This window comes from Erythrolamprus reginae, chromosome 2 (assembly GCF_031021105.1).
Source record: "Erythrolamprus reginae isolate rEryReg1 chromosome 2, rEryReg1.hap1, whole genome shotgun sequence".
Taxonomy (NCBI): Eukaryota; Metazoa; Chordata; class Lepidosauria; order Squamata; family Dipsadidae; genus Erythrolamprus; species Erythrolamprus reginae.
The window spans coordinates 13,951,964-13,979,958 of NC_091951.1; the positions used below are offsets into that span (position 1 = coordinate 13,951,964).

At 39.5% G+C, this 27,995-nt stretch overlaps 1 protein-coding gene across 1 annotated transcript; it reads left to right on the forward strand.

The window, feature by feature from the left end:
- Positions 1-2,354: 2,354 nt before the first annotated feature.
- On the forward strand, positions 2,355-26,670 carry LOC139159150 (vomeronasal type-2 receptor 26-like). The gene is made up of 6 exons (XM_070736502.1): positions 2,355-2,527; positions 5,693-5,981; positions 8,071-8,862; positions 10,395-10,583; positions 20,244-20,427; positions 25,760-26,670. Exons 1-6 carry the CDS (start codon positions 2,355-2,357, stop codon positions 26,668-26,670), a joined length of 2,538 nt encoding a protein of 845 aa, XP_070592603.1.
- The last annotated feature ends 1,325 nt before the right edge of the window (positions 26,671-27,995 follow it).

Consider the following 27,995-nt stretch of genomic DNA (forward strand, 5'->3'; position numbering starts at 1 on the left):
TCTCTGATCGAACATTCAAAAAAGAAGTGGGGAAACTTTTGTTTCCCAAATGTTGTATTTATGTTTTGTTTTGTTTTTTATTATTTTTTATTACTATATGTGATACTTATTGTATTGTTTCCCTTTTTTGTTGTTGTTGTTGGGTTCCTTGCCTACTTGTTATTTGCTTTACTTATCTATGTTAAAAAACAAATAAAAATAATATATATATATATATAAAATAAAGTTCATACCTTGTCGTCACATCCAGAAGTTCATCATATGGACCACTTTGGTTCTCTTAACATCCATGTACCTCCTGTTGGTGCTGAACAAAGGATGTCCTTGAATCTCTGGAAATAATTTTTTGTGGCTAGCTTTCTCTGTGGGGGGCCCAGCCCTCTAGAAACAGCTCCCCCCAGACATTCACGCTGCCCCCACCCTCCTTGCCTTCTGTAAAAGTTTAAAGACCTATCTGTGCTGCCAGGCTTGGGGCCATTAGACCCTGGCTCCCTGACCGACAAGTGTATTATGTTTTGTTGTGTGAATGGGAATGAATTATTTTAAACGTTATTAGAGTTTTTAAAGTTATTTTAGCGATATTAATTGGATTTTTAGATATGTTTTTAGAATCGAGGAAAGGGAGGGGAGGGATACAGAGGGTTTGGCAGAAATGAAGAAGAAGGTGCTAGGGCTAGGACGCTGATTGAGACAAGATCAAAGGGCGCCCTTAAATCGAATAGTCAATAAAGATATTAGAGAAGGTGAAATAAAAATTCTATCAGTAAATATCAATGGCTTAAACTCGTTAATAAAAAGGAAACGTGTTTTTTAGATATGGGTAAATCAAATTTGGATATCATTTGTATGCGGGAAACGCATATAAAAGAAAAATATAATAAATTGTTGGAATGTCCAAAATTGGGGGAAATGTTTTGTACTTCTGCACAAGTAAGGAAAAAAGGTATAGTTATGTACATCCAAGAACATTTAAATCCTAATTTAATCTATAAAAACACCGAAGGGAGAATATTAATGGTGGAAATCTGTACAGATAATGGCAAAACATTGTTAGTAGGAATCTATGCCCCGAATCAAAAACAATTTTTTTAAAATTCCAAATTACACAAAAAAACTAAATGAGTTTAATTGGCAAAAAGTTTGTATATTGGGTGATTTTAATGTAATTATGGATTTTACTTTGGACTATAGAGGGAGAAGCAAAAACCATATTAAAGAAGACTTCTAAGCTCGGGTATGACCATGATTAAAGAACTGGATTTGTATGATGCCTGAGAAAATTGAACCTTAATAGTAGGCAATATACACATCCACATGAATCACGTATTGATATGGTGTGGACCAATTTAACTTTGTTTTCACAGATTACGAATATGGAGATACAGGATAAGAAATGGTCAGACCACTCTTCAATCTTATTAAAATTCAGGAATCCGGTGCGAGGTAAAAATAGGTGGACTTTAAATTCGAATATACTACAGGAAAAAGAATTCTTAGTTAAAATAGAAAAAGAATTAAGTATTTTCTTTAAAGAAAATTTAAATGAAGATACATCAATTTATAATGTATGGGACATGATGAAAGCATATTTTAGAGGCATATCTATTACTTATCAAATAAGAAAAAATAAAAAACGCAAAGAGAAAATACTTAACGTGCAAAGAGAATTGCAAGATATGGAAAATCAATATAGGGAAAATTCTGAAAGCGAAAAGTTACAACCAGAAAAAGATTTAATAACCCATAAAGTAAATTAAATTAATCAAGTAGAATTAGATTTAAATATAAAAACAATGAAGCAAAATTATTTTGAATATGCTAATAAAGCTGGGAAATGGTTAGCTTATAGATTAAGGAAAAGGAAAGCCAGAAGAGTCATTAAATTTAGAGAGAGCACTAGAGGCTTTAGATTACATAGAAAAAGGAAATGCAGAGAAAGAAAGTGGCACTGTAATTGACCCAAATTTAGATTTGCAAGAGGGTGAAGAGGGGGAAGCAGAGCAGAAGGAGGAGGCAACAGCAAGCAGCTGCTTTTCTCCAGCAATCCTGTGTGATGGAAGGGCATGAGCTGTGTGGCGTGCTCAGTCTCTGGCCACTGTGGCCAGTAGTAACAGCAGACTAAACGCTGAGGGTTTGCAGCCTTGTCCCTCTTCTGCTGGCTGACTGGGGCTGTGGGACCACCACAGCCTCTTCCTCCTCTGAACTCTGCTGGCCTTCGGTCCACGTGGGATCTAGCGCCTCGTCATCCCCCCTGGCATCTTCTTCCATCCCCCCTGGCATCTTCTTCCACTCAGCCTCAACATTGCAGTAAGCTGCAGGAGCATGGATCTGGGTCTCATCATCCTTCCCTGATTATGCCCTGGACACCTCCTCTTTCTCCAGTAGAAGCTATGAGCTATCTGGAAGCCAAAGGTCTGCAACTGGGGATGGGGCAGGTGGACGGACCATGGCATCCCAGTTACAAGCGTCAACGAAGAGCATTAAAGACTCCACTGCTTTTGGCTGAGACGGCCTTGCTGCTTTGGAGGTGGGTGATGATGAGGGCTCTTTGTGGCTTTGCACACAGAATCAATTTGGCACAGTTTAGAACTGGAACTGGAGGAGAGAAAATTAGCCCTTTCCTTACTGTTTAGAAGTGTTCAGGGATGATTCCTTGGTGTTAAGAAGACAGGGAGCTTTAGAATTAAATGACAGAAATCTACACTGGAACAAAACTCCATAGCTCTGGGTGATCTTCCCCAGCAATTTGTGGAGACAGTGTACCCCAATGGAGGACTTCACAATGAGACAATTCCCTAGGTATTAAAGTATCTTTCTCCAGCATGACTTTCTGGACATGTCCTGACAGGACTGTAGAAGAGTGTCCCCAGGGATGTATCTGTGAGATTTCACAAACATCTTTTTTTTTTCTTTGTACATGGAAGAGGTTCAGAAGTCCCAGGGGACAAATGATCACACACAGTAAATATCCTGGACTGTGAGACATATGCTGCAATTTTCCCAGTGACTGCCTGTGATATAACATGAGGCTAAAGCAACAGTGAATGCATCAGAAAAAAAAAGGGGGGGGAAAGCCCTCTACTTGTGCTGAATGATTTGCACAAGATTTAGGGGCTGTTTTGCTGAATGCGCTGTCTTCCTTTTCTATGCAAAACTCGGTTTGTCTCTGTTCAAAAGGGAAAAGCCACTGGATATTTCATTTCTTGAAAGTGCTTTGAATTCACGTAACTCTTCTTTGGAAACAGAGGATTGATTCAACCTCATTAATTATGGACCCCCTGTTTCTGCTTCTGCCACTGCTGGTATCCCAGCAAGTCTCTGGGAAGCTTAGAATGAAGTGTTCAATGAACTTGGAGCATCTAGGTGAAAATAGACCATGGAGTTACTATAGGCCAGGAGACCATCTCATTAATATAATCACCAGTACATTTACTATGGCAGAAGATATATTGAGTTTCAACGTGTCTCCTCTAAGTAAATGTCACTTGTAAGTCTTTCAGTGTGATGGAGTTGTATTCTCTCCATCTGCATTACTAACACCCTCATTCTTTTATTTTTATTCCACTTACTCCTATATTGTAGGAATGGACTAATCTCTGGAATTCACCTCTCCCAATTCCTAAGAGGTCGGAAAGGGGTTGCATAAGTACACCAGCGTACCTTCCGTCCCCTGTCCTAAGGCTTCTTTTTTACTGGTGTCATGTATATCAATATTATTATATCTTTGTCTACCACCAATACGTACTTCACAAAACAAAAAAATAATAGGCTCACTCTCTTTTGTCATTTTTTTTGAATATGACAGAAATATAGCAAATAAGTGACTTGGAAGGTAAACCTGGAGATGGCCCCGTACAAACAGGAGACTTTATACCATTTCAGACAAATGGCTGTCCCATCTCTTCTTAAATATCATCCAGTGATAGAGCAGCCACAACTTGTGAATGCAAGCCATTCCACGGATGAATTCTTCAAACTGTTAGGAAATTTCTCCATAGTTCTCTCCTTGATTAGTTTCCATCCATGGTTTCTTGTTCTGACTTCAGGTGTTTTAGTGAATAGATTGTTCATCTCTTATTTTAGATATTGGAACACTGCTATTATATCACTGTCAATGCTTCTCTGCATCTGAAATACTATGTTCTTGCAACTGTTGTCATATGTTTTTGTTTCCAGCAACCTAATCATTTTTTAAATTCTTCTTTGCATTCTTATTAGAATATCAACCTCCTTTTTTATTGTGTTGACTAAAACTTGACAAAATATTGCATGTGTGCTCTTATCAAGGCATTTTAATGGGGTACTAACGCTTCACGTGATCTTGATCCTATCCTTCTGGTAATGCAGACTAAGATTGTGATGGCTTTTTTGGCAGCTGCAGCATACTGCTGGATCATATTTAAATGATTGTCCAAGATCCCTTTCACAGTTATTACTATTGAATAATACAATCTATTGTACACTGGTGCATTTGATACCAAACCCCAAAGGTAGAACCTTACTTTTCACACCACTGAATTTCATTTTGTTACTTAAGATCCAGTGTTTAAGTCTGTCGAGATCATTCTGCATTTTGATTCTATCTTCTGGAGTGTTGTCTATACCTGCCAGCTTGGTGTCATCTGATAATTACATTAGTCCTCCTTTGATGTCCTCAAATAAAACATTTGTGAAGTTATTAAAGTGTACCAAGCCTACGACAGAGCCTTGGGATACCTCACTGCATATTTTCTTTCAAGTAGATGCAGTTCAGTTAAGGACTAAATCTTGAGTATGGTTGGTCAGCCGGTTATGAATCCATCTGATGATCATGCTGTCTAATCCAATTTTTTCTATCTTATCAAGTAATAGGTTGTGGTCTTCTTTATCAAATGCTTACTGAAGTCCAAGTAAATTATATCCACAACATTTCACAACACTTCAAGAAAGAACCACTCCAATTCCTTGGAGAGGGGCAGCATACAAATCTAATAAATTATTTATTTATTTATTTATTTATTCATTCATTCATTCATTCATTTATTCATTCATTCAATTTTTACGCCACCCTTCTCCTTAGACTCAAGGCGGCTTACAACATGTTAGCAACAGCACTTATTATTATTAAGAGACACAAATGTAATGAAGGATGTAAAAAATACATGAAAGAAGTCTACATTTTCGTCTCTGCCACAAATTATAGAATTAATGACCTAAGGAAGTCATAGTTTCCTGTGACCAGCTCATTTCTATATTTCATATTTCCATATGAAAAAAATGCCATTTTAATTCAAGTCACCCTCCAATCCTACAAAAAATAAGGCACTGAACTGAATATCAATGACTGTTTTTTATAACCAGTCATTGATATTCAGTTCAGTGCCTAATTTGTGTAGGATTGGAGGGTGACTTGAATTAAAATGGCATTTTTTTCAATCACTTTTGAAATATCCACTTCTTTATTACAGTGCTACAAATAATGGACTATTTGTGATTCTTAACCTTATGGAATAGAGGACTATCTCGTTTCCAATTTCTCAATATTTACAAATATTTAATGTTGATGGATTATTTGCCTTTGGGTTTGGATGAGTATTTGCTTTAGTCTCAATAGTCATATATTGACAAAGGGGATGAAATTTCAAAAAAAAGTTATTTGATGATTACTCTTGATTATGCTGATATTAACTATAACTGTTTTTTTTTACAACAGAGTAGGTTATAATAACAGAGAAAAAGAATGCTTTATGTTCACCATCCAAGTGATTAACAAGAATATTCAGCTAATGAATAATCTCACACTTGGGTACAACATCCATGAGAACTATTTGCACACACTTGGCACTTCAAATGCCTTGCAGGACATGCTCTCAACTGGAAAAGCCAATGTTCCCAACTACAGCTGTGGAAGGAAAGACAATATTTTGACTTTTATTGATGCAGCTGACAGGGAAATATCCATCCAGATGTCAACTTTAGTAGGCACCTACAAAGTCCCACAGGTGTGTGTATGTTTCTGTTGCACAGTTGTAAAGGGGAGGAAAGGCTGTTGAATTAAAAACTAATTCAGTACAATAGGAAGATGCAGTCCTGATGCCATGTCCACATACCAAATTTTTTGGAGTATAAGACGCACGCTTTTACTTCCTAAAAGAAGCTGAAAATTCAGGTGCGTCTTATATTCTGAATGCAGCTTTTTTCGAAGCTTTTTCCCCCAGTACTAATGCTAATGATCTTCCCAGCTCTTATCTTGCAGGTTCTTTCATTGTTACTGTCTTTGAAGAATGTTTTCCAAGCTCTAAGTCTTTGCAGGGTTTTTTTCATTGATCTAACTAGCTCCAAATGTTTCTTTCCAGCCCTAACCAGGTGCTAACAATGTTCCCAGCTCTTACCGGCTTGCAAAGTCTTTCATTGTTATTCTCTGCAAAGAATGTTTTCCAAGCCCTAAGTCTTTGCAGGTTTTTTTCATTGCTCTACTTGCCTAGAATTTTAGCCAGGTGCTAACAATGTTCCCAGCTCTTACCGGCTTGCAAAGTCTTTCATTGTTATTCTCTGCGAAGAAGGTTTTCCAAGCCCTAAGCCTGTGCAGGTTTTTTTCATTGCTCTACTTGCCTAGAATTTTAGCCAGGTTCTAACAATGTTCCCAGCTCTTACTGTCTTGAAAGCTCTTTCATTGTTACGCTCCCCAAATAAGGATTTTTTTAAAAGCTCCAACCAGGGGATAAAATAATGTGCTGAAGCTGAACGGACTAAGGATGCTAGCCAGATGAATATCTGGTAAGCAGATTCTTTTCCCTATTTTCCTCCCCCAAAACTGATGTGCGTCTTATACTCCAGTGTGTCTTATATTCCAAAAAATACAGTATATTTCTGATAGGCTCATAGTGATCAATGGCAGTAATTAACCACATTATTTAAAAAGCTACAAATATATGAGCCAACATGTCAACAACTTTTAACCTTATTGTATTCATAATCAAATGAATCATAAAAGGCTTGAAGAACAATAGAGCCACTGGAAAGGACTTTCTATCAGCTGAATTATTCAAAAAATAAAAGTAATACCTCCTATAGTTGTGAGGATAATAATAATAATAATAATAATAATAATAATAATAATAAATAGTAATAATTTATTGGATTTGTATGCTGTCCCTCTCTGAAAACTCAGGGCAGCTCACAGCAACAATAAACAATGTACAACAAATCCGATAATTAAAATTATGGCTAAAACCCCTATAATTAAAAAACAGACAATACTACTCAATCACAACCATACATAAATCTTACTAGCCAAGGAATACGTCAATTACCCCATAGATAGGTTTTCAAAGTCTTGCAAAAGACAAGGAGGGTGGGGGCAGTTTGAATCTCCAGGGGAAGTTGATTCCAGAGGCAATAATATTTTCTATTTTTAAAAAGGGTATAAAAAGCACCCTAGTTATTATTGCCTCATTGTTCAAGTGGATATTGTGGTTAAAATAAATGCTAGAATCTCTTGAGAAGTGTTGGTAGTGGGTAGATGAACAGGGTAAATGTACATGGTGACTTAGTGGCTAAGACGCTGAGCTTGTTGATCAGAAAGGTTGGCAGTTTGGTGGTTCGAATCCCTAATGCCTCATAATGAACTCCCATTACTTGTCCCAGTTTCTGTCAACCTAGCAGTTTGAAAGCATGTAAAAACGCAAGTAGAAAAATAGGGACCACCTTAATGAGAAGGTAATAGCTTTTTGTGCACCTTTGGTATTTAGTAATGCTGGCCACATGACCATAGAGATGTCTTCGGACAGCGCTGGCTCTTCCGCTTTGAAATGGAGATGAGGATTGCCCCCTAGAGTCAAGAATTACTAGAACATACGTACGAGGGGAACCTTTACCTTTACCTTACTTTACTTAACTCCATATTTAAATATAATTGTGGTTAATTGTGGAGGTGTTATTCTAATGTATTTTATTTCTTGTATCTGTTTTTATATACAGTCTTATTAATATTATGTGTTTATGTATTTAATATTTTTTAAAAATGACATCAATAAACCATTCAAATATATTTATCAAAACAAACCTCATCATTTTTCATTACTTTTTCAGATGAGGGATAAAATTGCTTCAGAGATTCTGAGTGATAAAAGTGATTTCCCCTTTTTCCACCGGATGCTTCCCAAAGAAGGGTTTCACTACCCAGCAATAGTCCAGCTGCTCCTCCATTTCAGATGGATTTTGATTGGTCTCCTTGCTCCAGAAACAGAAAAGGGAGAGAATTTCCTGAGGAGTTTTCCTCCTTTGCTTGTCAGGAATGGGATTTGTGTTATTATATCTCAACAACTTCCAATGAATACTTATCTACGACCCCTTGGGGGATTCAGCTCTAAGTGGAAACAAGTCAATGTCTTTGTTCACCTAACAGAATATGTTATTGTTTCGAGCGCATTCTGTACTTTCCAAATCATACTTGACTCTTTGCCAGGACCCATTGAAGGAAAAGTCTGGATCACTACAACTTTGGGAAAATATTCAATATATCATCATGGGTATCTCAAATACATGCATAGTATTTGGAGCCTGGATTTTCTGCAACAATCAAGGCCAAAGTATGGTGATTTTGAACCCTATTTCTTTCTAGATCACCAGTTTGTACAACAATCTTTTCACTGTTCTTCTTCAAAATATGCCTTTTCTGTCAAAGGTCGAAGAAGATGCATCCAAAATGCTTCAATGAAAACCCAAGAGAAAAGGGGCGCGACTCCGATTGCAAATAGTGACTCTATTTACATTATGCTTATTACTCTGGCCCACATCCTGAAGGCTGCATATTCATCCAGAACTTGGAGAAGGAAGAAGGTCCAAGAGACATTGGAAGCTCCGAGACTCCAGCCATGGCAGGTATGGGATCCCAACAAAGATCCAACAAATTAAAGTCTTTTGGAGAAGAAATCCATAGGAAAAGGAGGAGACCCATCTCATCCTCCTTGTGCTACAAAAGACCAACAGATTTCATGGGTCAAATGATAGTTTACCAAGGAATTGGCATCAGATATATTTTGATATTAAACACTGCTAATTTTAAATTATGTCTGCATTTTTAAAGCTATTCCTATACATATGATTTATGATTAACATTGTAGAAGTTTACTCTTATAAATTTGACGGAGACTCTGAGAACATCTGATGGCCTGACCTGGAGTCTATTTTCACAGAGCAAGTGGCCAATAAATCATGTTGAAATAAGGAAGAAATCATTCAGATGTTTATTCCTGCAGAAATAAAGAGCCTCATTCTTTGGGCAGAGGACTCAATGAAGGGCTCCAGAGTAAAAGATAGCTCAGATATTTATAGAACTACACGTTTTATTTTGTTATTTACAGTCAATTATATGATGTCTTTCACACTTGATTATTTATATATATCCTTTTTGGTACAAGATTGTATTTGTTACTTTGAGAACAACAGAGTGAAATCCTCGTAAGCCTATCGTTGTCTGGAATTTCTGCTGTCTATAGTTTGCTTTTCAGTTTCACAAAGAAACCAGCACAGATGGCAGTTTATAAAGTCAAATTGTTAATTTAATTAATTACACATTTTTGTGTAGCCTTCTTTAGTAGTGTTGGGCGAACCGAACTTGCAAAGTTTGGGTTTGTGCCGAACTTTGGAGTGTTCTGATTGCCGAACCCAAACCCAAACTTTTTAAAAAATTTGTGTGAAGTTCGCGTTTGAGTTCGGCGAAACACCGCGAAAACGCCACCGCCCGGGAATAAAGTCGGGAATCCCATCGTGGGATTTCCCACCTCCTTTTGCTTGCAGTGCTGCAAAGATTAGATTAGATTAGATTTATTGGATTTATATGCCGCCCCTCTCCGCAGACTCCGCAAAGGAGGTGGGAAATCCCACAAAGTGTTTCTGGGGCGGGACTTTGAAGTCACGGAGACTATTTCCTGGCCGGCCAAAATGGGGAGAAAGGAGTCTCCGTGACGTCAAAGCCCCGCCCCTGGAATTCCTTTGTGGGATTTCCCACCTCCTTTTGTTTGCAGCATCGCTGTGACATCCTTTTCTGTAAAAAATAAAAGGAAGCAAAAGGAGGTGGGGAATTCCCCACCTCCTTGTTTATTTTTACAGAAAAGGACGCTGTAGCGGCGCTGCTGCTGTTCGGGTTCGGCTAAAGTTTGGATTCGGTGAACTCACCTGAACTTCACGGTAAAGTTCGGGTGAGTTCGCCGAACCCGAACTTCATGAAGTTCGCCCAACACTATTCTTTAGATCTCTTTTGTATTACTTTTTTTTAACTTTTTAAAAGTTTATATTTTAATGTTTCAAATAAAATAAAATAAAATTTAAAGGAAAAATGTAACATGAAAATAAGAGGTAGGATAAGAAACAATGGTTTCTGCTTTTAAAATTCTTGGGTGTTTCCATTCTAGTTCCATCCCTTTCTGGAGAAGAATGAGTTCTATAATCTTTCTCATTGGAAACTCTACATGGACCAAAATGGAGAAGTAACTGCAGACATGGACATTGTGTGCTTGTTGGCTTCAAGCGGTTTGAACAGAAGGAAAGTGGGGAGGTTTGAAAAACAGAGACTTGTTATTAACCAAAGTGCTCTTTCATTGGTAAAGTTGCCCCACCAGGTGGGCAAAATATTGCTGTGTTTTCTCCTTATGAGCCATTTCAAGCAGATTAATTTTAGTCATGATGGCAGATTACTGTTTTCTGACACTACTTGTTGTCATCTTTTTTAAGGGCAGGCTTTATATGCAGAGCAACCCTTGAGTTATAAAGGACATGTACCTAGAAGTGGGATATTGCAGTAGATATAAATAATTATTCAGTTTCTATGTGCATGTCCTTCTTAATTCAAGGGTTGCTCTGTACACACCTCTAACTTAGGTTATGGGCCCAGTGAGATATTGCCAGTGAGATATGTTATAGTGTGAATATTCAGTTTTCCTTTTTTTGGGGGGGGGGGGGGTATAAATTATTTATTGTTTTTTTTCCTTCGTGCACTTTAGTACAATGTCAAATATCTTCTATTTCCAGTACAATAAAATGCACTATTTTGTTAGTAACTCTTGTATAATCCCAGAAAAAAAAATCATAATACAAATTATTAATTTCTCTATAAATCTTTTATCCCCTATTGCAATTTTTTAAAAATCTAATCTTGTCATCGAGCAATCACAATTATTAGGTATTACCTCTCATCATTAATGTTCCCTCAAGTATATACTGACAAACAAACAATATTTCTAACATTCTAAGTAACTGGGAGGCTATAGCACCTCCTATTTCTCTTTACACATTTTACGTAAATCTAAAAACCCCTATATAGTCTATCAAATCATATTGAAAATACTAAAGAAAGGGGGGGGGGGAAAGAAAAAATATAACCTATTTCATACATTTTTTTCAGTGCACAATAAATCAGTTATTGTTCATTAATTCCATTTTTATGATTCTTTCAAAATCATTTCTGTTCTTATATTCCAATTTTACTTATCAAATTCGACTTGCTTTATTAATATACTTTTAAAAAAATATCGCTTTTCTTATATGACAATGTTACTTATCAAATTCAATTTGCTTTATTTGTACATTTCAATAAAACTAATTAAACTTATTTTAATATAATCAATCAGCCTGATATTTCCTATATATAATCATTAAAATTATTTGAACCTATTTTAATATATTCAACAAATCAAATATTTCCCCAAATTCTAAGCATATTTAATACATTTAATTAAATTCAGTTAAACCTATTTTAATATAATCAATAAACCTAAAATTTCCCTAAAATTCACACATCAAATCCTAAATAGTACATGTAATAGAAGCTAATAATTAGAAATTAATCTAAATCTAGTAGTATTTTGTGTTTTCCTGTTCTTTCAGCTTCAGTGTTAATTTATTCGCTTCTGCACAGTTCAGCATTTTAAAATCAAGTGTCGATCATTAGGAAGTGATTCATTTTTCCAAAACTGTGCTATGGCTATCTAGTCATTAGATGCTGAGTCAAATAATATTGTTCTTCTTTCATATTTTTATTGATAATACCAAGTAAAAATATTTCCGGTTTCATTTCTAATTTGATATTAATTATTTCTTTTATCCATGTTTGTAACTTATACCAAATTTTCTTGACTAGTGGGCATGTCCACCACATATGAAAGTAGGAGCCATGTTATTCTCCACATTTCCAGCAATTAGGTTTGAGGTTAGTGTACATCTTGGCTAGCCTGGCTGGGGGCATATGCCACCTGTAAAACATTTTTACTGAATTTTCTTGATAGGAAGTAGACCTGGTCATTTTATAATTTATGTTCTGAAATCGGGTAAGCCCTGTCCACCTTGCTTTTTACTGTCTTGCATCCATTTGAGTCTAATTCTTGGTTTTTTGCCTTCCCATACAAATTTGGATATTAATTTTTCTATTTTTTAAAAAAAGTTCCATCTAATTTGATTGGAATTATTTGAAAGAGATATAGGAATTTAGGTAGTATAGACATTTTGACTGCCAGTATTCTTCGTAATAATGAAATTGGGAGTTTAGCCCAGCTCTCTAATTGTAACTTTATTTTGTTCATTAACAAGTCGTAGTTATCTTCGTTTATGGTAATGCATGCATATTTAATTCTTTCCATAATTTCCAAATCTAGGTCTCTAGCTAGGTGTTCCTTGGCATTCATTGTCATGTTTTTAGTAATAATTTTGGTTTTAAATTTATTAATTCCGAACCCTGCTAGGACTCCATATCTGTTTAACTCATCCATCAGTTTGGACCGACTTGGGTAGGATTTTCTACAATAAAAGCTATATCATCGGCAAAGGCTTGTAATTTAAATTCCTGTCCCTTAGATTTGAGGCCTGTTATCTCTTTATTGTTGCGGACTTGTCTTAATAAAATTTTGATGCATAAGATAAAAAAAGTAGTTTTGTATATCATTTTCCTTTATTTCTTCTTTCTGATATAGTGTGGTAGAATTCCATTGCTATCTTTTTTTTTCTGTTAATGTAAATTGTGCTACTCCTTTCTCATCCTCTAATTGTTGGATATATTAATTTTCCTTCTCCTTTTTTATTTATATGCCAACCATTTACCTATTTTGTTTGCGTGTTTGAAATGGTTTTGTTTTACCTTTTTCATTTGGGACACTATATCCTCTTAGATAATCAAATTGATTCTGTGTTTTAATTTATCTTTTTCTTCACCAACGGTATCATCTTGTGGGTCGCTTTGTAATTGGGTTTTTAACTTTTAGAATAGAATAGAATAGAATTTTATTGGCCAAGTGTGATTGGACACACAAGGAATTTGTCTTTGTGCATATGTTCTCAACGTACATAAAATAAAATATACATTTTTCAAGAATCATGTGGTACAACACTTAATGATTGTCATAGGGGTCAAATAAGCAATGAAGAAGCAATATTAATAAAAATCTTAGGATATACGCAACAAGTTACAGTCATACAGTCAACATGGGAGGAAATGGGTGATAGGAATGATGAGAAAAACTAGAAGAATAGAAGTGCAGATTTAGTAGAAAGTCTGACAGTGTTGAGGGAATTATTTGTTTAGTAGAGTGATGGCGTTCGGGAAAAAACTGATCTTGTGTCTAGTTGTCTTGGTGTGCAGTGCTCTGTAGCGACGTTTTGAGGGTAGGAGTTGAAACAATTTGTGTCCAGGATGTGAGGGGTCAGTAAATATTTTACCCGCCCTCTTTTTGACTCGTGCAGTATACAGGTCCTCAATGGAAGGCAGATTGGCAGCAATTGTTTTTTCTGCAATTCTGATTATCCTCTGAAGTCTGTGTCGGTCCTGTTGGGTTGCAGCACCAAACCAGACAGTTATAGAGGTGCAGATGACAGACTCAATGATTCCTCTGTAGAACTGAATCAGCAGCTCCTTGGGCAGTTTGAGCTTTCTGAGCTGGCGCAGAAAGAACATTCTTTGTTGTACTTTTTTGATGATGTTTTTGATGTTAGGTGACCATTTTAGGTCTTGAGATATGATAGAACCTAGAAATTTGAAGGTCTCTACTGTTGATACTGTGTTGTCTAGTATTGTGAGAGGTGGAAGGGTGGAAGGGTTTCTCTTAAAGTCTACCACCATTTCTACAGTTTTGAGTGTGTTCAGTTCTAGATTGTTCTGGTCACACCACAAGGATAGTTGGTCAACTTCCCGTCTGTATGAGGATTCATAGTTGTCTCGAATGAGTCCGATCACTGTTGTATCATCTGCAAACTTCAGTAGTTTAACAGATGGATCGTATGAGATGCAGTCATTAGTGTATAGAGAGAAGAGAAGTGGTGAGAGTACACAGCCTTGGGGGGCACCTGTGCTAATTGTACATATATCTGATGTGATTTTTCCTATCTTCACCTGCTGCTTCCTGTCTGTTAGGAAGCTTGTGATCCACTTACAAGTGTGTTCAAGTACCGCTAGCTGATTTAGTTTGGTTAAGAGAATGTCCGGTACGATGGTATTGAATGCTGAACTGAAGTCCACAAAGAGGATCCTAGCGTAGGTCATTGGAGATTCAAGATGTTGAAGGATGTACTGTAGAGCCATATTAACAGCATCATCTGTTGATCTATTTGCTCGGTATGCAAATTGCAGGGGGCCTAACAGTGGATCCGTGATGGCTTTCAACTGGAACATCACTAGCCTTTCAAAGGTTTTCATAACAACAGATGTTAGAGCAACTGGTCTGTAGTCATTCAGTTCCTTGATGGAGGGCTTCTTCGGCACTGGGATGATAGTCGAGCGTTTGAAGCAGGAAGGAACATAGCACAACTCTAGTGATTTGTTGAAGATTTGGGTGAAGATGGGGGCCAATTGGTCAGCACAGACTTTTAAGCAAGAAGGAGTTATCTTGTCTGGGCCTGGTGCTTTTCCAGGCTTCTGTCTGAGAAATAGATCTTTCACTTCCTTTTCTGTGATCACTAGGGGTTGAAAACACAATGGGATGGGTTCAGTTGTAGAAGATTTAGCTGTTGTTGGTGTGTCTGGGATGGAGGTTGTGCACATAAGTGGTTGAAGTTTCTTTTCAAACCTGCAGTAGAACAGATTCAGGTCATCTGCCAATTGCTGATCTCCTTCAGCTTGGAAAGGTGGTTTGCTGTAACAGGTGTTTTTGAGAGTTTTCCACATGTTTGCTGGTTCATTTGTTGAGAATTGATTCTTTAGCTTTTCAGAGTAGTTCCTTTTTGCTGCTCTGACCAAATTTTAAATTTGGTCTTGTATTTCTTCTAGTTTTTGGTTTTTATTTCTATTTTTCCTACATAAATATGAGATTGATAAGTCCCTAATATAGGCTTTCGTGGTGTCCTGAGGTTTTGTAGTGTGGTATCATTGTTCCAGTTTTCTACTAAAAAGAAAGTTAGCTCTTTTTCCATAAATTTAATATATTCTTTATCCTTCATTATATTAGCATATAATGACCATCTCTTATTTCCTTTTTCAGTTCCTTTTAGCATTAATATTGTTGGTTGGTGATCTGCCCAAACGTTTGTTCTATTTTTTTCTATTTGATTTTTTTATCTCACTATTGGTCCATATCATATCTAATCTAGACCATGATTGGTGGGGTGGTGAAAAGTAGATGTATTGTTTGTTAAGTTTATTCCTTTCCCTCCATACATCCTTAAGTCTGAATTCTTCCACCATGTCAAAGAATACAAAAGGCAATTGGTTTCTGTGGTTACTTTTATTTTTTTTATTCCCTATTTTGTAATCAATATTCAGGTCTACAATAGCATTAAAATCACCTAGCAAGCATATATTTTGGGTTTTATCATATTAATTTGTTCATGTAACTTTTGTAAAATTCTTTTTGGTTAATATTAGGTGCGTATATTACAATTAAAGAAATTCTTTTATGGTCTACTGAGATTTCTAGGATTAAAATTCTACCTTCATTGTCTGAGTATATATGTCTGGGGACAAGCCATTGCTTTACATACACTACAATACTTCTTTTTTTGGTTTCAGCTGCGGTTACAAATATTTTGCCAAATTTTAAATATTTTAATATTTTATTTTCAGATTTTTTAAATATGTGTTTCTTGTAAAGAAATTATGTCTGCATTTTCTCTTTGTAATTTTTTAATGGTTTGTTTCCTTTTGATTATAGAATTTAGTCCATTAATGTTAATCTTAGAAGAACTTGAATTATTAAATACAAATAAGGCAATGCATCCAGATGGCATCCAGCCCAGAGTTCTGAAAGAATTCAGATCTGTGAATACTGCCCCCCTGACTGTTTTGTTTAACCAATCCCTTTTAACAGGAGATGTTCCTGATGATTGGAGAATGGCCAGTGTTGTGCCTTTCCACAAGAAGGGCAGTAGAAAACAGGCTGGTAACTACAGGCCAGTTAGCTTGACATCAGTTATAGTTCAAATGATGGAGACTCTACTCAGAAAGAGGATAAATCAGCACCTAAAAAGCAACAACTTATTGGACCCAAACCAGCATGGCTTCACTGAGGAAAAATCATGTCAGACTAATCTCATTGATTTCTTTGATTAGGTCACAAAGGTGTTGGATGAAGGTGGTGCCGTGGATATTGCCTATCTGGACTTCAGCAAAGCCTTTGATACGGTTCCACATAAAGAGCTGATAGATAAATTAGTGAAGATTGGACTTAATCCCTGGATAGTTCAATGGATTTGCAGTTGTCTGAAGCGTAGATATCAGAGGGTTGTTGTTAATTACGAGTATTCTGAGCAGAGTCTGGTTACAAGCGGTGTACCACAAGGGTCTGTTATGGGTCCTATTTTTTTTAATATCTTTGTGAGTGACATAGGGGAAGGTTTGGTAAGGAAGGTTTGCCTATTTGCTGATGACTCTAAAGCAGTGGTCCACAAACTACGGGCCGCAGGATGCATGCGGCCCGCTGAGGCCATTTATCCAGCCCGTGGAGGAATGTGGTTGGAAGGAGGGAGAAATAAGGTGGAAGAGACTGAGGCCACGACAAACGCACACAGAGAAAGAGAAAAAAAAGAGGGAAGGAGGTCGGTCGTGGTGTTGGTGCGCTCAGGGATGCCCCTCCCCTTCCTCCCCCTCCCCCTCCCCCTCCACTGCTCTCCTTCACCTGCATGCAACATGCAACATGCAACTACAATACTGCACCACCAATATCTCATCCACACCTTCGTCTTAAGTACACAAAACTAGGAGGGGGGAGACCTGTATCTCTCTCCCTCCTGGGAGGGGCCCCAAAAAACACCCACCCACAAGCCCCCTGCAGGGAACCCCCAGCAATGCCGAGTCTGTGGAGAGGGGCAGCATACAAATCTAAGTAATAAATAAATAAATAAAATAAATGCTGCCAGCAGCTTCTTTCCTGGAGGGAAATCCTGGGTTGGAGGGAGGGGCGACAGGGGCCACACACCCTTTGCTTGGTGACACTGGTGAGATCCCTTATAAAGGTGGGCTTCCTTCCTGGGGTTCCCAAAGAGCATCCAAACGTTCCTGGCACCAAGTGGGAAAGAAGCTGCAAAGGAAAGAAATTCCCGCACTGTCTGTGATTGTGGCTCGGATGAGAAGGGAAGCCTTCACCCCTCCTTGAATGACCCTCCTTCCTCTCTTCCACAGTTGCCTGCCCTCTGGTGAGACCCCCTTCCCAGGGATGATCCTCTTGGCCCCTCGCTCCCAGCCAGACCCCACTGCAGCCTCTTGACTGGGGGGAAGGGGGTGTTTCGGTGCAAAGGGTGGTGGGGAGGGGATGGATGCCAGGGAAGCCTTTCCTCCCCTCCCCCCTTTGTGCCTTTTTGGCTGGGGAGCAAGAGAAGTGGAGACGGGCAAAAGGTGGATGTGCATGCTCTGTTCCCTTTGGAAACTAACGAGCTGCGCGGGCAGCACCACCTGCAGAGGGAGCCCCTTGGTGGTCAGCCATGGCCACAGCAGCCCCCCTTGCGAGCCAGAGGCAAGAGAGACGCGCCTTTGCCCCTACCTGCCAAGAGGGAAAGCGAATGGCTCTGCTGTGTCGAGAAAGGGAGGGAGGGAGGAAGAGAGAGAGAAAGAGGGGGGAAGAAAGAGGGAGAAAGAAAGGGAGGTGAGAGAGGGAAGGAAGGAAGAGAGAGAGAGAGAGAAGCGACTCATTGCATTTTATTGCATTTTATTTCTTTATTTCTTTATTTCTTTATTTCTTTATTTCTTTATTTCTTTATTTCTTTATTTCTTTATTTCTTTATTTCTTTATTTCTTTATTTCTTTATTTCTTTATTTCTTTATTTCTTTATTTCTTTATTTCTTTATTTCTTTATTTCTTTATTTCTTTATTTCTTTATTTCTTTATTTCTTTATTTCTTTATTTCTTTATTTCTTTATTTCTTTATTTCTTTATTTCTTTATTTCTTTATTTCTTTATTTCTTTATTTCTTTATTTCTTTATTTCTTTATTTCTTTATTTCTTTATTTCTTTATTTCTTTATTTCTTTATTTCTTTATTTCTTTATTTCTTTATTTCTTTATTTCTTTATTTCTTTATTTCTTTATTTCTTTATTTCTTTATTTCTTTATTTCTTTATTTCTTTATTTCTTTATTTCTTTATTTCTTTATTTCTTTATTTCTTTATTTCTTTATTTCTTTATTTCTTTATTTCTTTATTTCTTTATTTCTTTATTTCTTTATTTCTTTATTTCTTTATTTCTTTATTTCTTTATTTCTTTATTTCTTTATTTCTTTATTTCTTTATTTCTTTATTTCTTTATTTCTTTATTTCTTTATTTCTTTATTTCTTTATTTCTTTATTTCTTTATTTCTTTATTTCTTTATTTCTTTCCTTATTTCTTTATTTCCTTATTTCCTTATTTCTTTATTTGATTTTTATGCTGCCCTTATCCTTAGACCCAGGGTGGCTTACAACATGTATTTGCAGTTCTGTGTTAGCAAAAACTTCAGAAGAGAAGGATTTAGGGGTAGTGATTTCTGACAGTCTCAAAATGGGTGAACAGTGCAATCAGGCAGGAGGGAAAGCAAGTAGAATACTTGGCTGCATGGCTAGACGTATAACAAGCAGGAAGAGGGAGATTGGGATCCCGTTGTATATAGCGCTGGTGAGACCACATTTGGAATATTGTGTTCAGTACTGGAGACCTCACCTACAAAAAGATATTGATAAAATTGAATGGGTCCAAAGAGGGACTACAAGAATTGTGGAAGGTCTTAAGCATAAAACGTATCAGGAAAGACTTAATGAACTCAATCTGTATAGCCTGGAGGACAGAAGGAAAAGGGGGGACATGATCGAAACATTTAAATATGTTAAAGGGTTAAATAAGGTTCAGGAGATAAGTGTTTTAATAAGAAAGTGAACACAAGAACAAGGGGGTAAAATCTGAGGTTAGTTGGGGGAAAGATTAGAATTAACGTGAGAAAATATTATTTTACTGAAAGAGTAGTAGATGCTTGGAACAAACTTCCAGCAGATGTGGTTGGTAAATCCACAGTAACTGAATTTAAACATGCCTAGGATAAACATAGATCCATCCTAAGATAAAATGCAGAAAATAGTATAAGGGCAGACTAGATGGACCATGTGGTCTTTTTCTGCTGTCAATCTTCTATGTTTCTATATTTCTATGTTTCTATGTTGGCAAGCACCTAAGCGAATGCTTACATATTTGAAACATACAATATTATTACCTGTATTTGGAACTGGGGTCAGAACTGGTATTAACTGCATATGCTGATGCAAGGTTTGCCACTGATATAATAACACACAAATCTACATCTTGTATAGTGATAATGTTTTGAAATGTGTTGGCTGGATGCAAGCAGGCAGGGGTTGCGACTTACCACTGCTACTTGTGAGCTTCTGCGTGCAGCTTCAGGTTGCCAATGTGCTTGTGCGCATGTCCCAGTATTCGCTGGCTGCTGTATTCTGGGAGTTGAAGTCCAGATATCTTCACGTTGCCATGGTTGGGAAACACTGGGTTAACTCCATCTTCTTTGCAGCAGCCGCATAGATATTGGAACACTGATATCATATCTCATCTGATCCTTCTCTTCACTAGACTAGGTATATGTAGTCCCTGCAAAAGTTCTTCATGTATCTTAGCCTCCAATCCCTAATCATCTTTGATGGTCTTCTGTGCATATAATTATGACTCTGCATATGATCATGAATAGTTAGAGGTTAGGGTTAGAGTTGATATTTCTCCAAGCGAAGCCCACAAAGTCTACTTCATATCTATCTCCATTTTCCATGGATACTTAGTGCAGAAACATTTTTGTGGCAATTCTGATTTGTCTTCTTAGGCTTGGCCTCAATCCAAATGTGTGGAAAATTGCCGTCCTGGATTTGTCAAACGAAAGCGAGAAGGAGAGCCAATTTGCTGCTACGATTGTGTTCCTTGTCCAGAGGGGACCATTTCCACTCAGGAAGGTGAGTGTCACCAAGGAAAAGTGCAGGTTTATGGAAGTGGATTCATCGAGAGCAGGGGTGAGTTCCAGATTTTGCTACTGCCAATTGGCTGAGGGACACCCTGCATGGGCACGGGCATTTTGTGTGCCTGTGCATGTGCAGTACTTAAAAAAAGTATGGCACCACTGAGAAAACCAGCTCAGGGGCGTGGCAGGCCTAATCAGAGAAGTTGTGAAAAGTATGCACTGCCAGTTGGGAGGGGAGCTGAAGAATTTGGGGAGGAGGAAGGGCCTCAGCTATCACAGAAGTGCCCTTGGGAACCGAGCCAGGCCAAGCAGGGGCAGCAGAGACATCAGCAGCGGTGTCTTCCCAGGCCCACCTTGCAAGGGGGATGCTTCTCGGGAGGTGTCAAATTCCGATGGTTTCTCTAGTGGGAGTAAAATACAAATGGGAATCCCAAGGCTTTGGGATTTTTCCTGACCCAGGTGCAGAATCACATGCAAGAATATGGGGACGATTTCCCTACAACAAAAATGTGATGCATTACCATGGCCCTGGAAGGTATCATGGCTGAGTGGACGGTGGGCCTCCATAATGACGATTCCTCAGTGATGAGGAATTATTATGCTTTTATGGCTGCCCTCTGGCTGCATTTTGATGACCCCCTGGCTGAACATAATGCTAGAACCAGGATGAAAATCCTGACTCAGGAGAGGAGATTGGGGACTGAATACACAAAACTGCTTTCAACTGCCCCCTGTGTAGTTTCCAATTTTGGGTGCTCTACTTCAGTCTACAGAGGGCACCGGCAATATATATGCAACTGATCAACAAAGTCTTCCATGAGCACCTTTACGAGAGGGTTTTGATTTATTTATTTATTTATTTATTTATTTATTTATTTATTTATTATTTATTTATTATTTATTTATTTATTATTTATTATTTATTATTTATTATTTATTATTTATTATTTATTATTTATTTATTTATTTATTTATTTATTTATTTATTTATTTATTTATTTATTTATTTATTTATTTATTTATTTATTTATTTATTTATTTATTTATTTATTTATTTATTTATTTATTTATTAGATTTGTATGCCGCCCCTCTCCGAAGACTCGGGGCAGCTCACAACACGTGGAAACAAATCATAAATAATCTGACAATTTAAAATATTAAAGATTTAAAAAAGACCCCATATACTAACAGACATACACAGAAGCATACCATATATAAATTAAACATGGCCAGGGGAAGATGTTTCAGTTCCCCCATGCCTGACGGCAAAGGTGGGTTTTAAGGAGTTTACGGAAGGCAGGAAGAGTAGGGGCAGTTCTAATCTCCGGGGGGAGTTGGTTCCAGAGGGCCGGTGCCGCCACAGAGAAGGCTCTTCCCCTGGGGCCCGCCAACCGACATTGTTTAGTTGACGGGACCCGGAGAAGGCCCACTCTGTGGGACCTAATCGGTCGCTGGGATTCGTGCGGCAGGAGGCAGTCTCGGAGATATTCTGGTCCAATGCCATGAAGGGCTTTAAAGGTCATAACCAACACTTTGAATTGTGACCGGAAACTGATCGGCAGCCAATGCAGACTGCGGAGTGATGGTGAAACATGGGCATACCTAGGTAAGCCCATGACTGCTCTCGCAGCTGCATTCTGCACGATCTGAAGTTTCCGAACACTTTTCAAAGGTAGCCCCATGTAGAGAGCATTACAGTAGTCGAACCTCGAGGTGATGAGGGCATGAGTGACTGTGAGCAATGAGTCCCGGTCCAGATAGGGCTGCAACTGGTGCACCAGGCGAACCTGGGCAAACGCCCCCCTCGCCACAGCTGAGAGATGTTTTTCTAATGTGAGCTGTGGATCGAGGAGGACGCCCAAGTTGCAGACCCCCTCTGAGGGGGTCAATAATTCCCCCCCCCAGGGTGATGGACGGACAGATGGAGTTGTCCTTGGGAGGCAAAACCCACAGCCACTCCGTCTTATCCGGGTTGAGCTTGAGTCTGTTGACACCCATCCAGGCCCCAACAGCCTCCAGGCACCGGCACATCACTTCCACCGCTTTGTTGACTGGGCATTGGGTGGAGATGTAAAGCTGGGTATCATCCGCATATTGATGATACCTCACCCCATGTCCTTGGATGATCTCGCCCAGCGGTTTCATGTAGATGTTGAATAGCAGGGGGGAGATGACCGACCCCTGAGGCACCCCACAAGGGAGAAGCCTAGGAGTCGACCTCTGACCCCCCACTAACACCGACTGCGACCAGCCAGAGAGGTAGGAGGAGAACCACTGAAGGACAGTGCCTCCCACCCCCAACCCCTCCAGCCGGTGCAGAAGGATACCATGGTCGATGGTATCGAAAGCCGCTGAGAGGTCAAGGAGCACCAGGACAGAGGATAAACCCCTGTCCCGGGCCCACCAGAGATCATCCATCAACGCGACCAAAGCGGTTTCCGTGCTGTAACCGGGCCTGAAACCCGACTGCTGGGGACCTAGATAATCGGCTTCTTCCAAGGACCACTGGAGCTGGAGTGCCACCACCTTCTCGACAACCTTCCCCATAAAGGGAAGGTTGGAGACTGGACGATAGTTGTTAAGCACAGCTGGGTCCAGGGAGGGCTTCTTGAGGAGGGGGCGCACGAGCGCTTCTTTATAGAGTGATAGAAAAACTCCCCGCCCCAAGGAAGCGTTGGTAATCTCCTGGGCCCAGCTCCGCGTCACCTCCCTGCTGGCCGAAACCAACCAGGAGGGACACGGATCCAGTAAACAGGTGGCAGAACTCACAGCTCCAATGGCCTTGTCCACTTCATCAGGTGTCACCAGATCAAACGCTTCCCAGACAGGTGGACAAGTACGTGCCCCAGTCACCTCGACTGACTCGTTGTCAGTCGACTCTGTTTCACAATTGGAGTCGAGGTCGGCCCAGATCCTAGCGACTTTATCAGCGAAAAACGTGTTAAAATCCTCGGCACTACTCTGCAAGGGCTCCCCAACTCCCCCCTGGTTAAGAAGGGAGCGGGTCACCCTAAACAGAGCGGCCGGGCGGGATTCCGCTGATGCAATCAAGGCGGCATGGTACGTGCATCTTGCCGCCTTGAGCGCCACTTTGTAAGTCTTAATAAAAGCTCTTACAAGTGTTCGGTCGGATTCAGACCTACTCTTCCTCCATCGCTTCTCTAGACGTCTCTTCTGGCGTTTCAACTCCCGGAGCTCCTCGTTGAACCATGGAGCTCTACGGGGTCTAGCGCCTCGGAGAGGTTGCAAAGGCGCAATCCGGTCAAGAGCCTCCGCTGCGGCCTTGTTCCAGGCTTCCGCAAGAGACTCTGCCGAACTGTGGACAAGTGCCTCTGGTATAATCCCAAGCGCCGTCTGAAAGCCCTCTGGGTCGATCAGGCGTCTGGGGCAGAACATCTTAATTGGTTCCGCCTCCCTGCGGGGAAGGATTGGAGCCAGGAAGTCAAGCCGTAGTAGGAAATGGTCTGACCATGACAAAGGCAACGCATCTAAGCCCCTTAGTCTCAGACCATTACTCAGTTGCTCGGAAAGGAATACCATGTCAGGTGTGTGCCCTCCCTCGTGAGTCGGACCCTGTACTACTTGAGTCAGGTCCATGGCTGTCATGGTGGCCATGAACTCCTGTGCCAACCCAGAGGTTTCGCCGAGTGACGGCAGGTTGAAGTCCCCCAGGACAATAAGTCCGGGGAACTCCACTGCCAACCCGGCTACCTCCTCGAGTAGCACAGGCAGGGCTTTTGACACACAGCTGGGAGGCAGGTACGTGAGAAATAAGCCCACCTGAACCCCTAAGTCCAACTTCAGCAAGAGAGACTCGCAACCCGCAATTTCCGGAGCAATGAGTCCACGCAGGCAAAGGCTCTCCCTGGCTATAATAGCCACTCCTCCCCCCCTTCCCTGGGGTCGAGGTTGATGCCATATCTGAAACCCAGCTGGGCAGATTTCAGAGAGAGGAACACCTCCCTCCGGGCCCAGCCAGGTTTCAATAATACATGCCAGGTTGGCCTCCTCATCCAGGATCAAATCCCGGATGAGGAGAGCTTTATTTACCACCTACCTGGCATTAAGCAGCAGCAACCTGAGCCCAGGGCCAGAGTTACACTCATCACCAGTACCCAAGATTGGGATCACGGAACCAGAACAAGGGACCGTTATTAAGCAACGATCCCTCGTTCCCCTGGAACGGCTAATTCTGTGGCCCCCGCCATATCTGCCTCTCCCCAGCAACACTGGAATATTCCGACCCTCTGCCACCCCAGAGATCAGTGCCCCCTCCTCTCCTGTCTGCCGAGCGTCAGGTGGGCCAAAACTCCCATTCATACTATTATCAATCAACTCATCCATACCATAACCCCACCCACCCCCACCAACCCAGTTATACCAATCATTCCATTCATACCCACAAGTATACTTATCCCAGTCATCCATTACTTAACACCCCAATTATATTAAAAAACAATTAGATTAATAACAGTATAAAATAGCAATTGATAAAAATTTAAAACACAATAACATTAAATTTATACTTATATAAATATAGGATAAAAATTATAAATTAGTAAAAATTGATTTTCTTTTGATGGTATAAAATCAGATCTTAAAACATTTTATAATCATCAGTAATCAAACAGTCAGTCCAGGTGCGGTGTTCCTCGGTCTCCATGGTCTAAGGTCTTAATCTAGTTCAGTTCAAAGAGTCTTGATGTTAAACCTCCTCTCTTTCTGGTTGTCTTTTAAAATCAGACCACAAGGGGGCATAGTTCTTCAATCCATCCACAATCCACATAGTTCTTCAATCCATCCACAATCCACAAGGGGGCATAGTTTCTCAGCGATGATACACAGAAATACACACGAATCATGAATCAAGGTTAAGAGGGGAAGGGGGGGGGAAAGTTGGAGAAATAATCCTCAGTTCCTCAGTTCTTAGTTTTTTTAATCTCCCCCTGGCCCCCAGCAGCTCTCACCCACTGGTGCCATATGGGGGAGGGGGCTGAATTATTGCCCCTAGATGTCTTCATTCCTTCCCAAAGAAAGAGCTGTCTCTCTCCCCTTGGATGATATTCTCATCTACTCAGAAACAAAGCACAAACACGTGAAACTGGTGCGATCAGTCGTGAAGAAACTCAGGGTGGATGAACTGTATTCCAAACTGTCAAATGTGAATTTCACCAAAGCAAGATTGACTATTTAGCTTCTCACATATTGCATATAGAGTATTAGAAATTTTCCTATTTTTTTTTAGAAAATACTTTTTATCTCATTTTCTGGAGATGCCTATTCTGGAAAATGCTCCTGGTATCAATTGTCATCCCCCAAAAAGATATTTCATAAGATTGAAAGGATAGGTTACTAACGAAACGTTTCTTCTGGGTTTTCTCAGATACAGAAAAATGCACCAAGTGTCCAGATGATAAATATCCAAATGAGGATCAAGTTCAATGTATCCCCAAAGTTATAACATTCTTGTCTTATGAAGAACAATTGGGCATCCTCCTCCTATCATTTGCCCTTCTCTTGTTTCTAACCACATTGCTTGTATTAATCATATTTATTAAATACCGAGAAACACCCATGGTCAGAGCCAACAACCGAGACCTCTCTTTCATCCTCCTGGTCTCCCTCCTGCTTTGCTTCTTGTCTTCTTTTCTGTTCATTGGTCAACCAAGGAAAGACACCTGTCTACTACAACAAGTGATGTTCAGCATCATCTTCTCAGTTGCCATTTCTTCTCTCTTGGCCAAAACAATCATGGTGGTGCTGGCTTTCCAAGCCACAAAACCAGGAAACCGAGTGAAGATGTGGTTGGGGAAGAGCTTGACCAATTCCATTATCCTTTCTTGTTCCACTGTCCAAATTATAATCTGCTCCATCTGGATGGGGATTTCTCCCCCATTCCCTGACTCTGACCTCCACTCTCAGCCTGGAGAGATCATCCTGCAATGCAATGAAGGACCTTTTGGCATGTTCTACATTACTCTCAGCTACATGGGCATCTTGGCTGCAATTTGCTTTGTGGTGGCTTTCCTGGCCAGGAATCTCCCTGGGGCTTTCAATGAAGCCAAACTGATCACCTTCAGTATGCTGGTTTTCTGCAGTGTCTGGGTGACTTTTGTGCCTACCTATCTCAGCATCAAAGGGAAATACATGGTGGTCGTTCAAGTCTTCTCCATGTTGTGCTCTAGTGCTGGTCTCCTGGGCTGTATTTTCTTCCCAAAATGCTTCATTATTCTTCTGAGGCCAGATCTGAATATGAAGGAAAAGCTTACATCTAGAAGAAATGTTGAAATGTGAGACATGGGAATGTCAATTCTCAACATGTTCCAACAGAAAATGGTCCAAGATCTTCTCCATGGATGACTACGCCAACAGTTTTGCTTCAGAGTGTTAAAGGGTAACTGGAAGATAGGATAAAGTCCTCGGAGAGGGGCAGCATATAAATCCAATAAATAAATAAATAAATAAATCGTGAGGAATGCAAGTTCCTAGAGTAGTGGGTATAGGCAACTGATATTTCTTTTTATTTAGACAATAACTATTACTTAAGGGTAGTAACAATAAATGGATTATGAATAATCATTCTTACATCATATGTTAGATATGGGCATGTACTATTATTTTCCTGAAATGTAGATATATGAGTGCATCCTTTCATCTCTTGTATTCCCTCCCACTATTTTCTTGGAAGAAAATTCCTGCAGTGTACACTGAATAAATAATCTGCAGTGAATAAGGATTTTTTTTGGGTGGGTGGGTGGGTGGGTGTTTCCTATATTTGTTCCTAGAGAAATTGGTGCCAGCAATGAGATTTACAATCTAAACCGTAGTGATCACAGATATTCAGATTTGATCTTGCTTACAAATGACAAGGATGGAATGTCAGTATTCTCAAATTATTTGGTGGGTCTGAGTTCATTGACACTCAAGGAAAAACATAATAAAGATGGCATAGGTGAGAGAGGTATTCCTATAATTTCACAATCATTTTGTTTGTGTGTGTGGGACTGTGTAACCAGAATATTTTATACACAACCAAATAGGTTACTTTAAAATAGCATGTTCATTACAGTTTTACTTTTTGTTAATTTGCAGCATACTTTCTTAAAAGAGGCTGATTCTTCTCTAGAGGTTACGAAAAGTAATAAAGAAGTGTGCAATACCATATAGAAACTAATGTGTTAGTGCTGGCTGTTTGTTTGAGGGCACAGACAACCCCCAAGTGACCTCAGGTGAGCTAAGTGCTGATGGTCATGATGCACCCATTGGGAGTCATCTAGCCCAGTTTGCCCCAATCTGAGAAGAGGCAACCATCGATTTTGGTCTCTCTCTAGAATTTCTCTCCGTTTCCTCAAGGTTTTTTGTTTGTTGCTCCATCGTCCAAAAAAGCTCTCATGGATAAGGCTGTACAGTACCTGCTGGATATTTGAGCCATCCAGTAGGTACTCTCGAACAATAAGGGCAGGTTTTATTCTATTCTTGCTGTGGTCCGCAAGACATTGGCTCACCTGAAGAACTTATGCATGCATGTCCAGTGTTACCTTGGTGATATCCTGGTGCATGCACCATTGTGCTTCATCATCTCCAGGTAACTATCAACATCATGACTTGTCAATTAACCT

Excerpts from the sequence above, each read along its gene's own strand:
- LOC139159150 (XM_070736502.1), top strand. The coding sequence starts at position 2,355 with ATGCCCTGGACACCTCCTCTTTCTCCAGTAGAAGCTATGAGCTATCTG. Across the intron at positions 5,982-8,070 it reads GCACCTACAAAGTCCCACAG|ATGAGGGATAAAATTGCTTC; the intron begins GTGTGTGTATGT and ends TTACTTTTTCAG. Across the intron at positions 20,428-25,759 it reads TGGATTCATCGAGAGCAGGG|ATACAGAAAAATGCACCAAG; the intron begins GTGAGTTCCAGA and ends GGGTTTTCTCAG.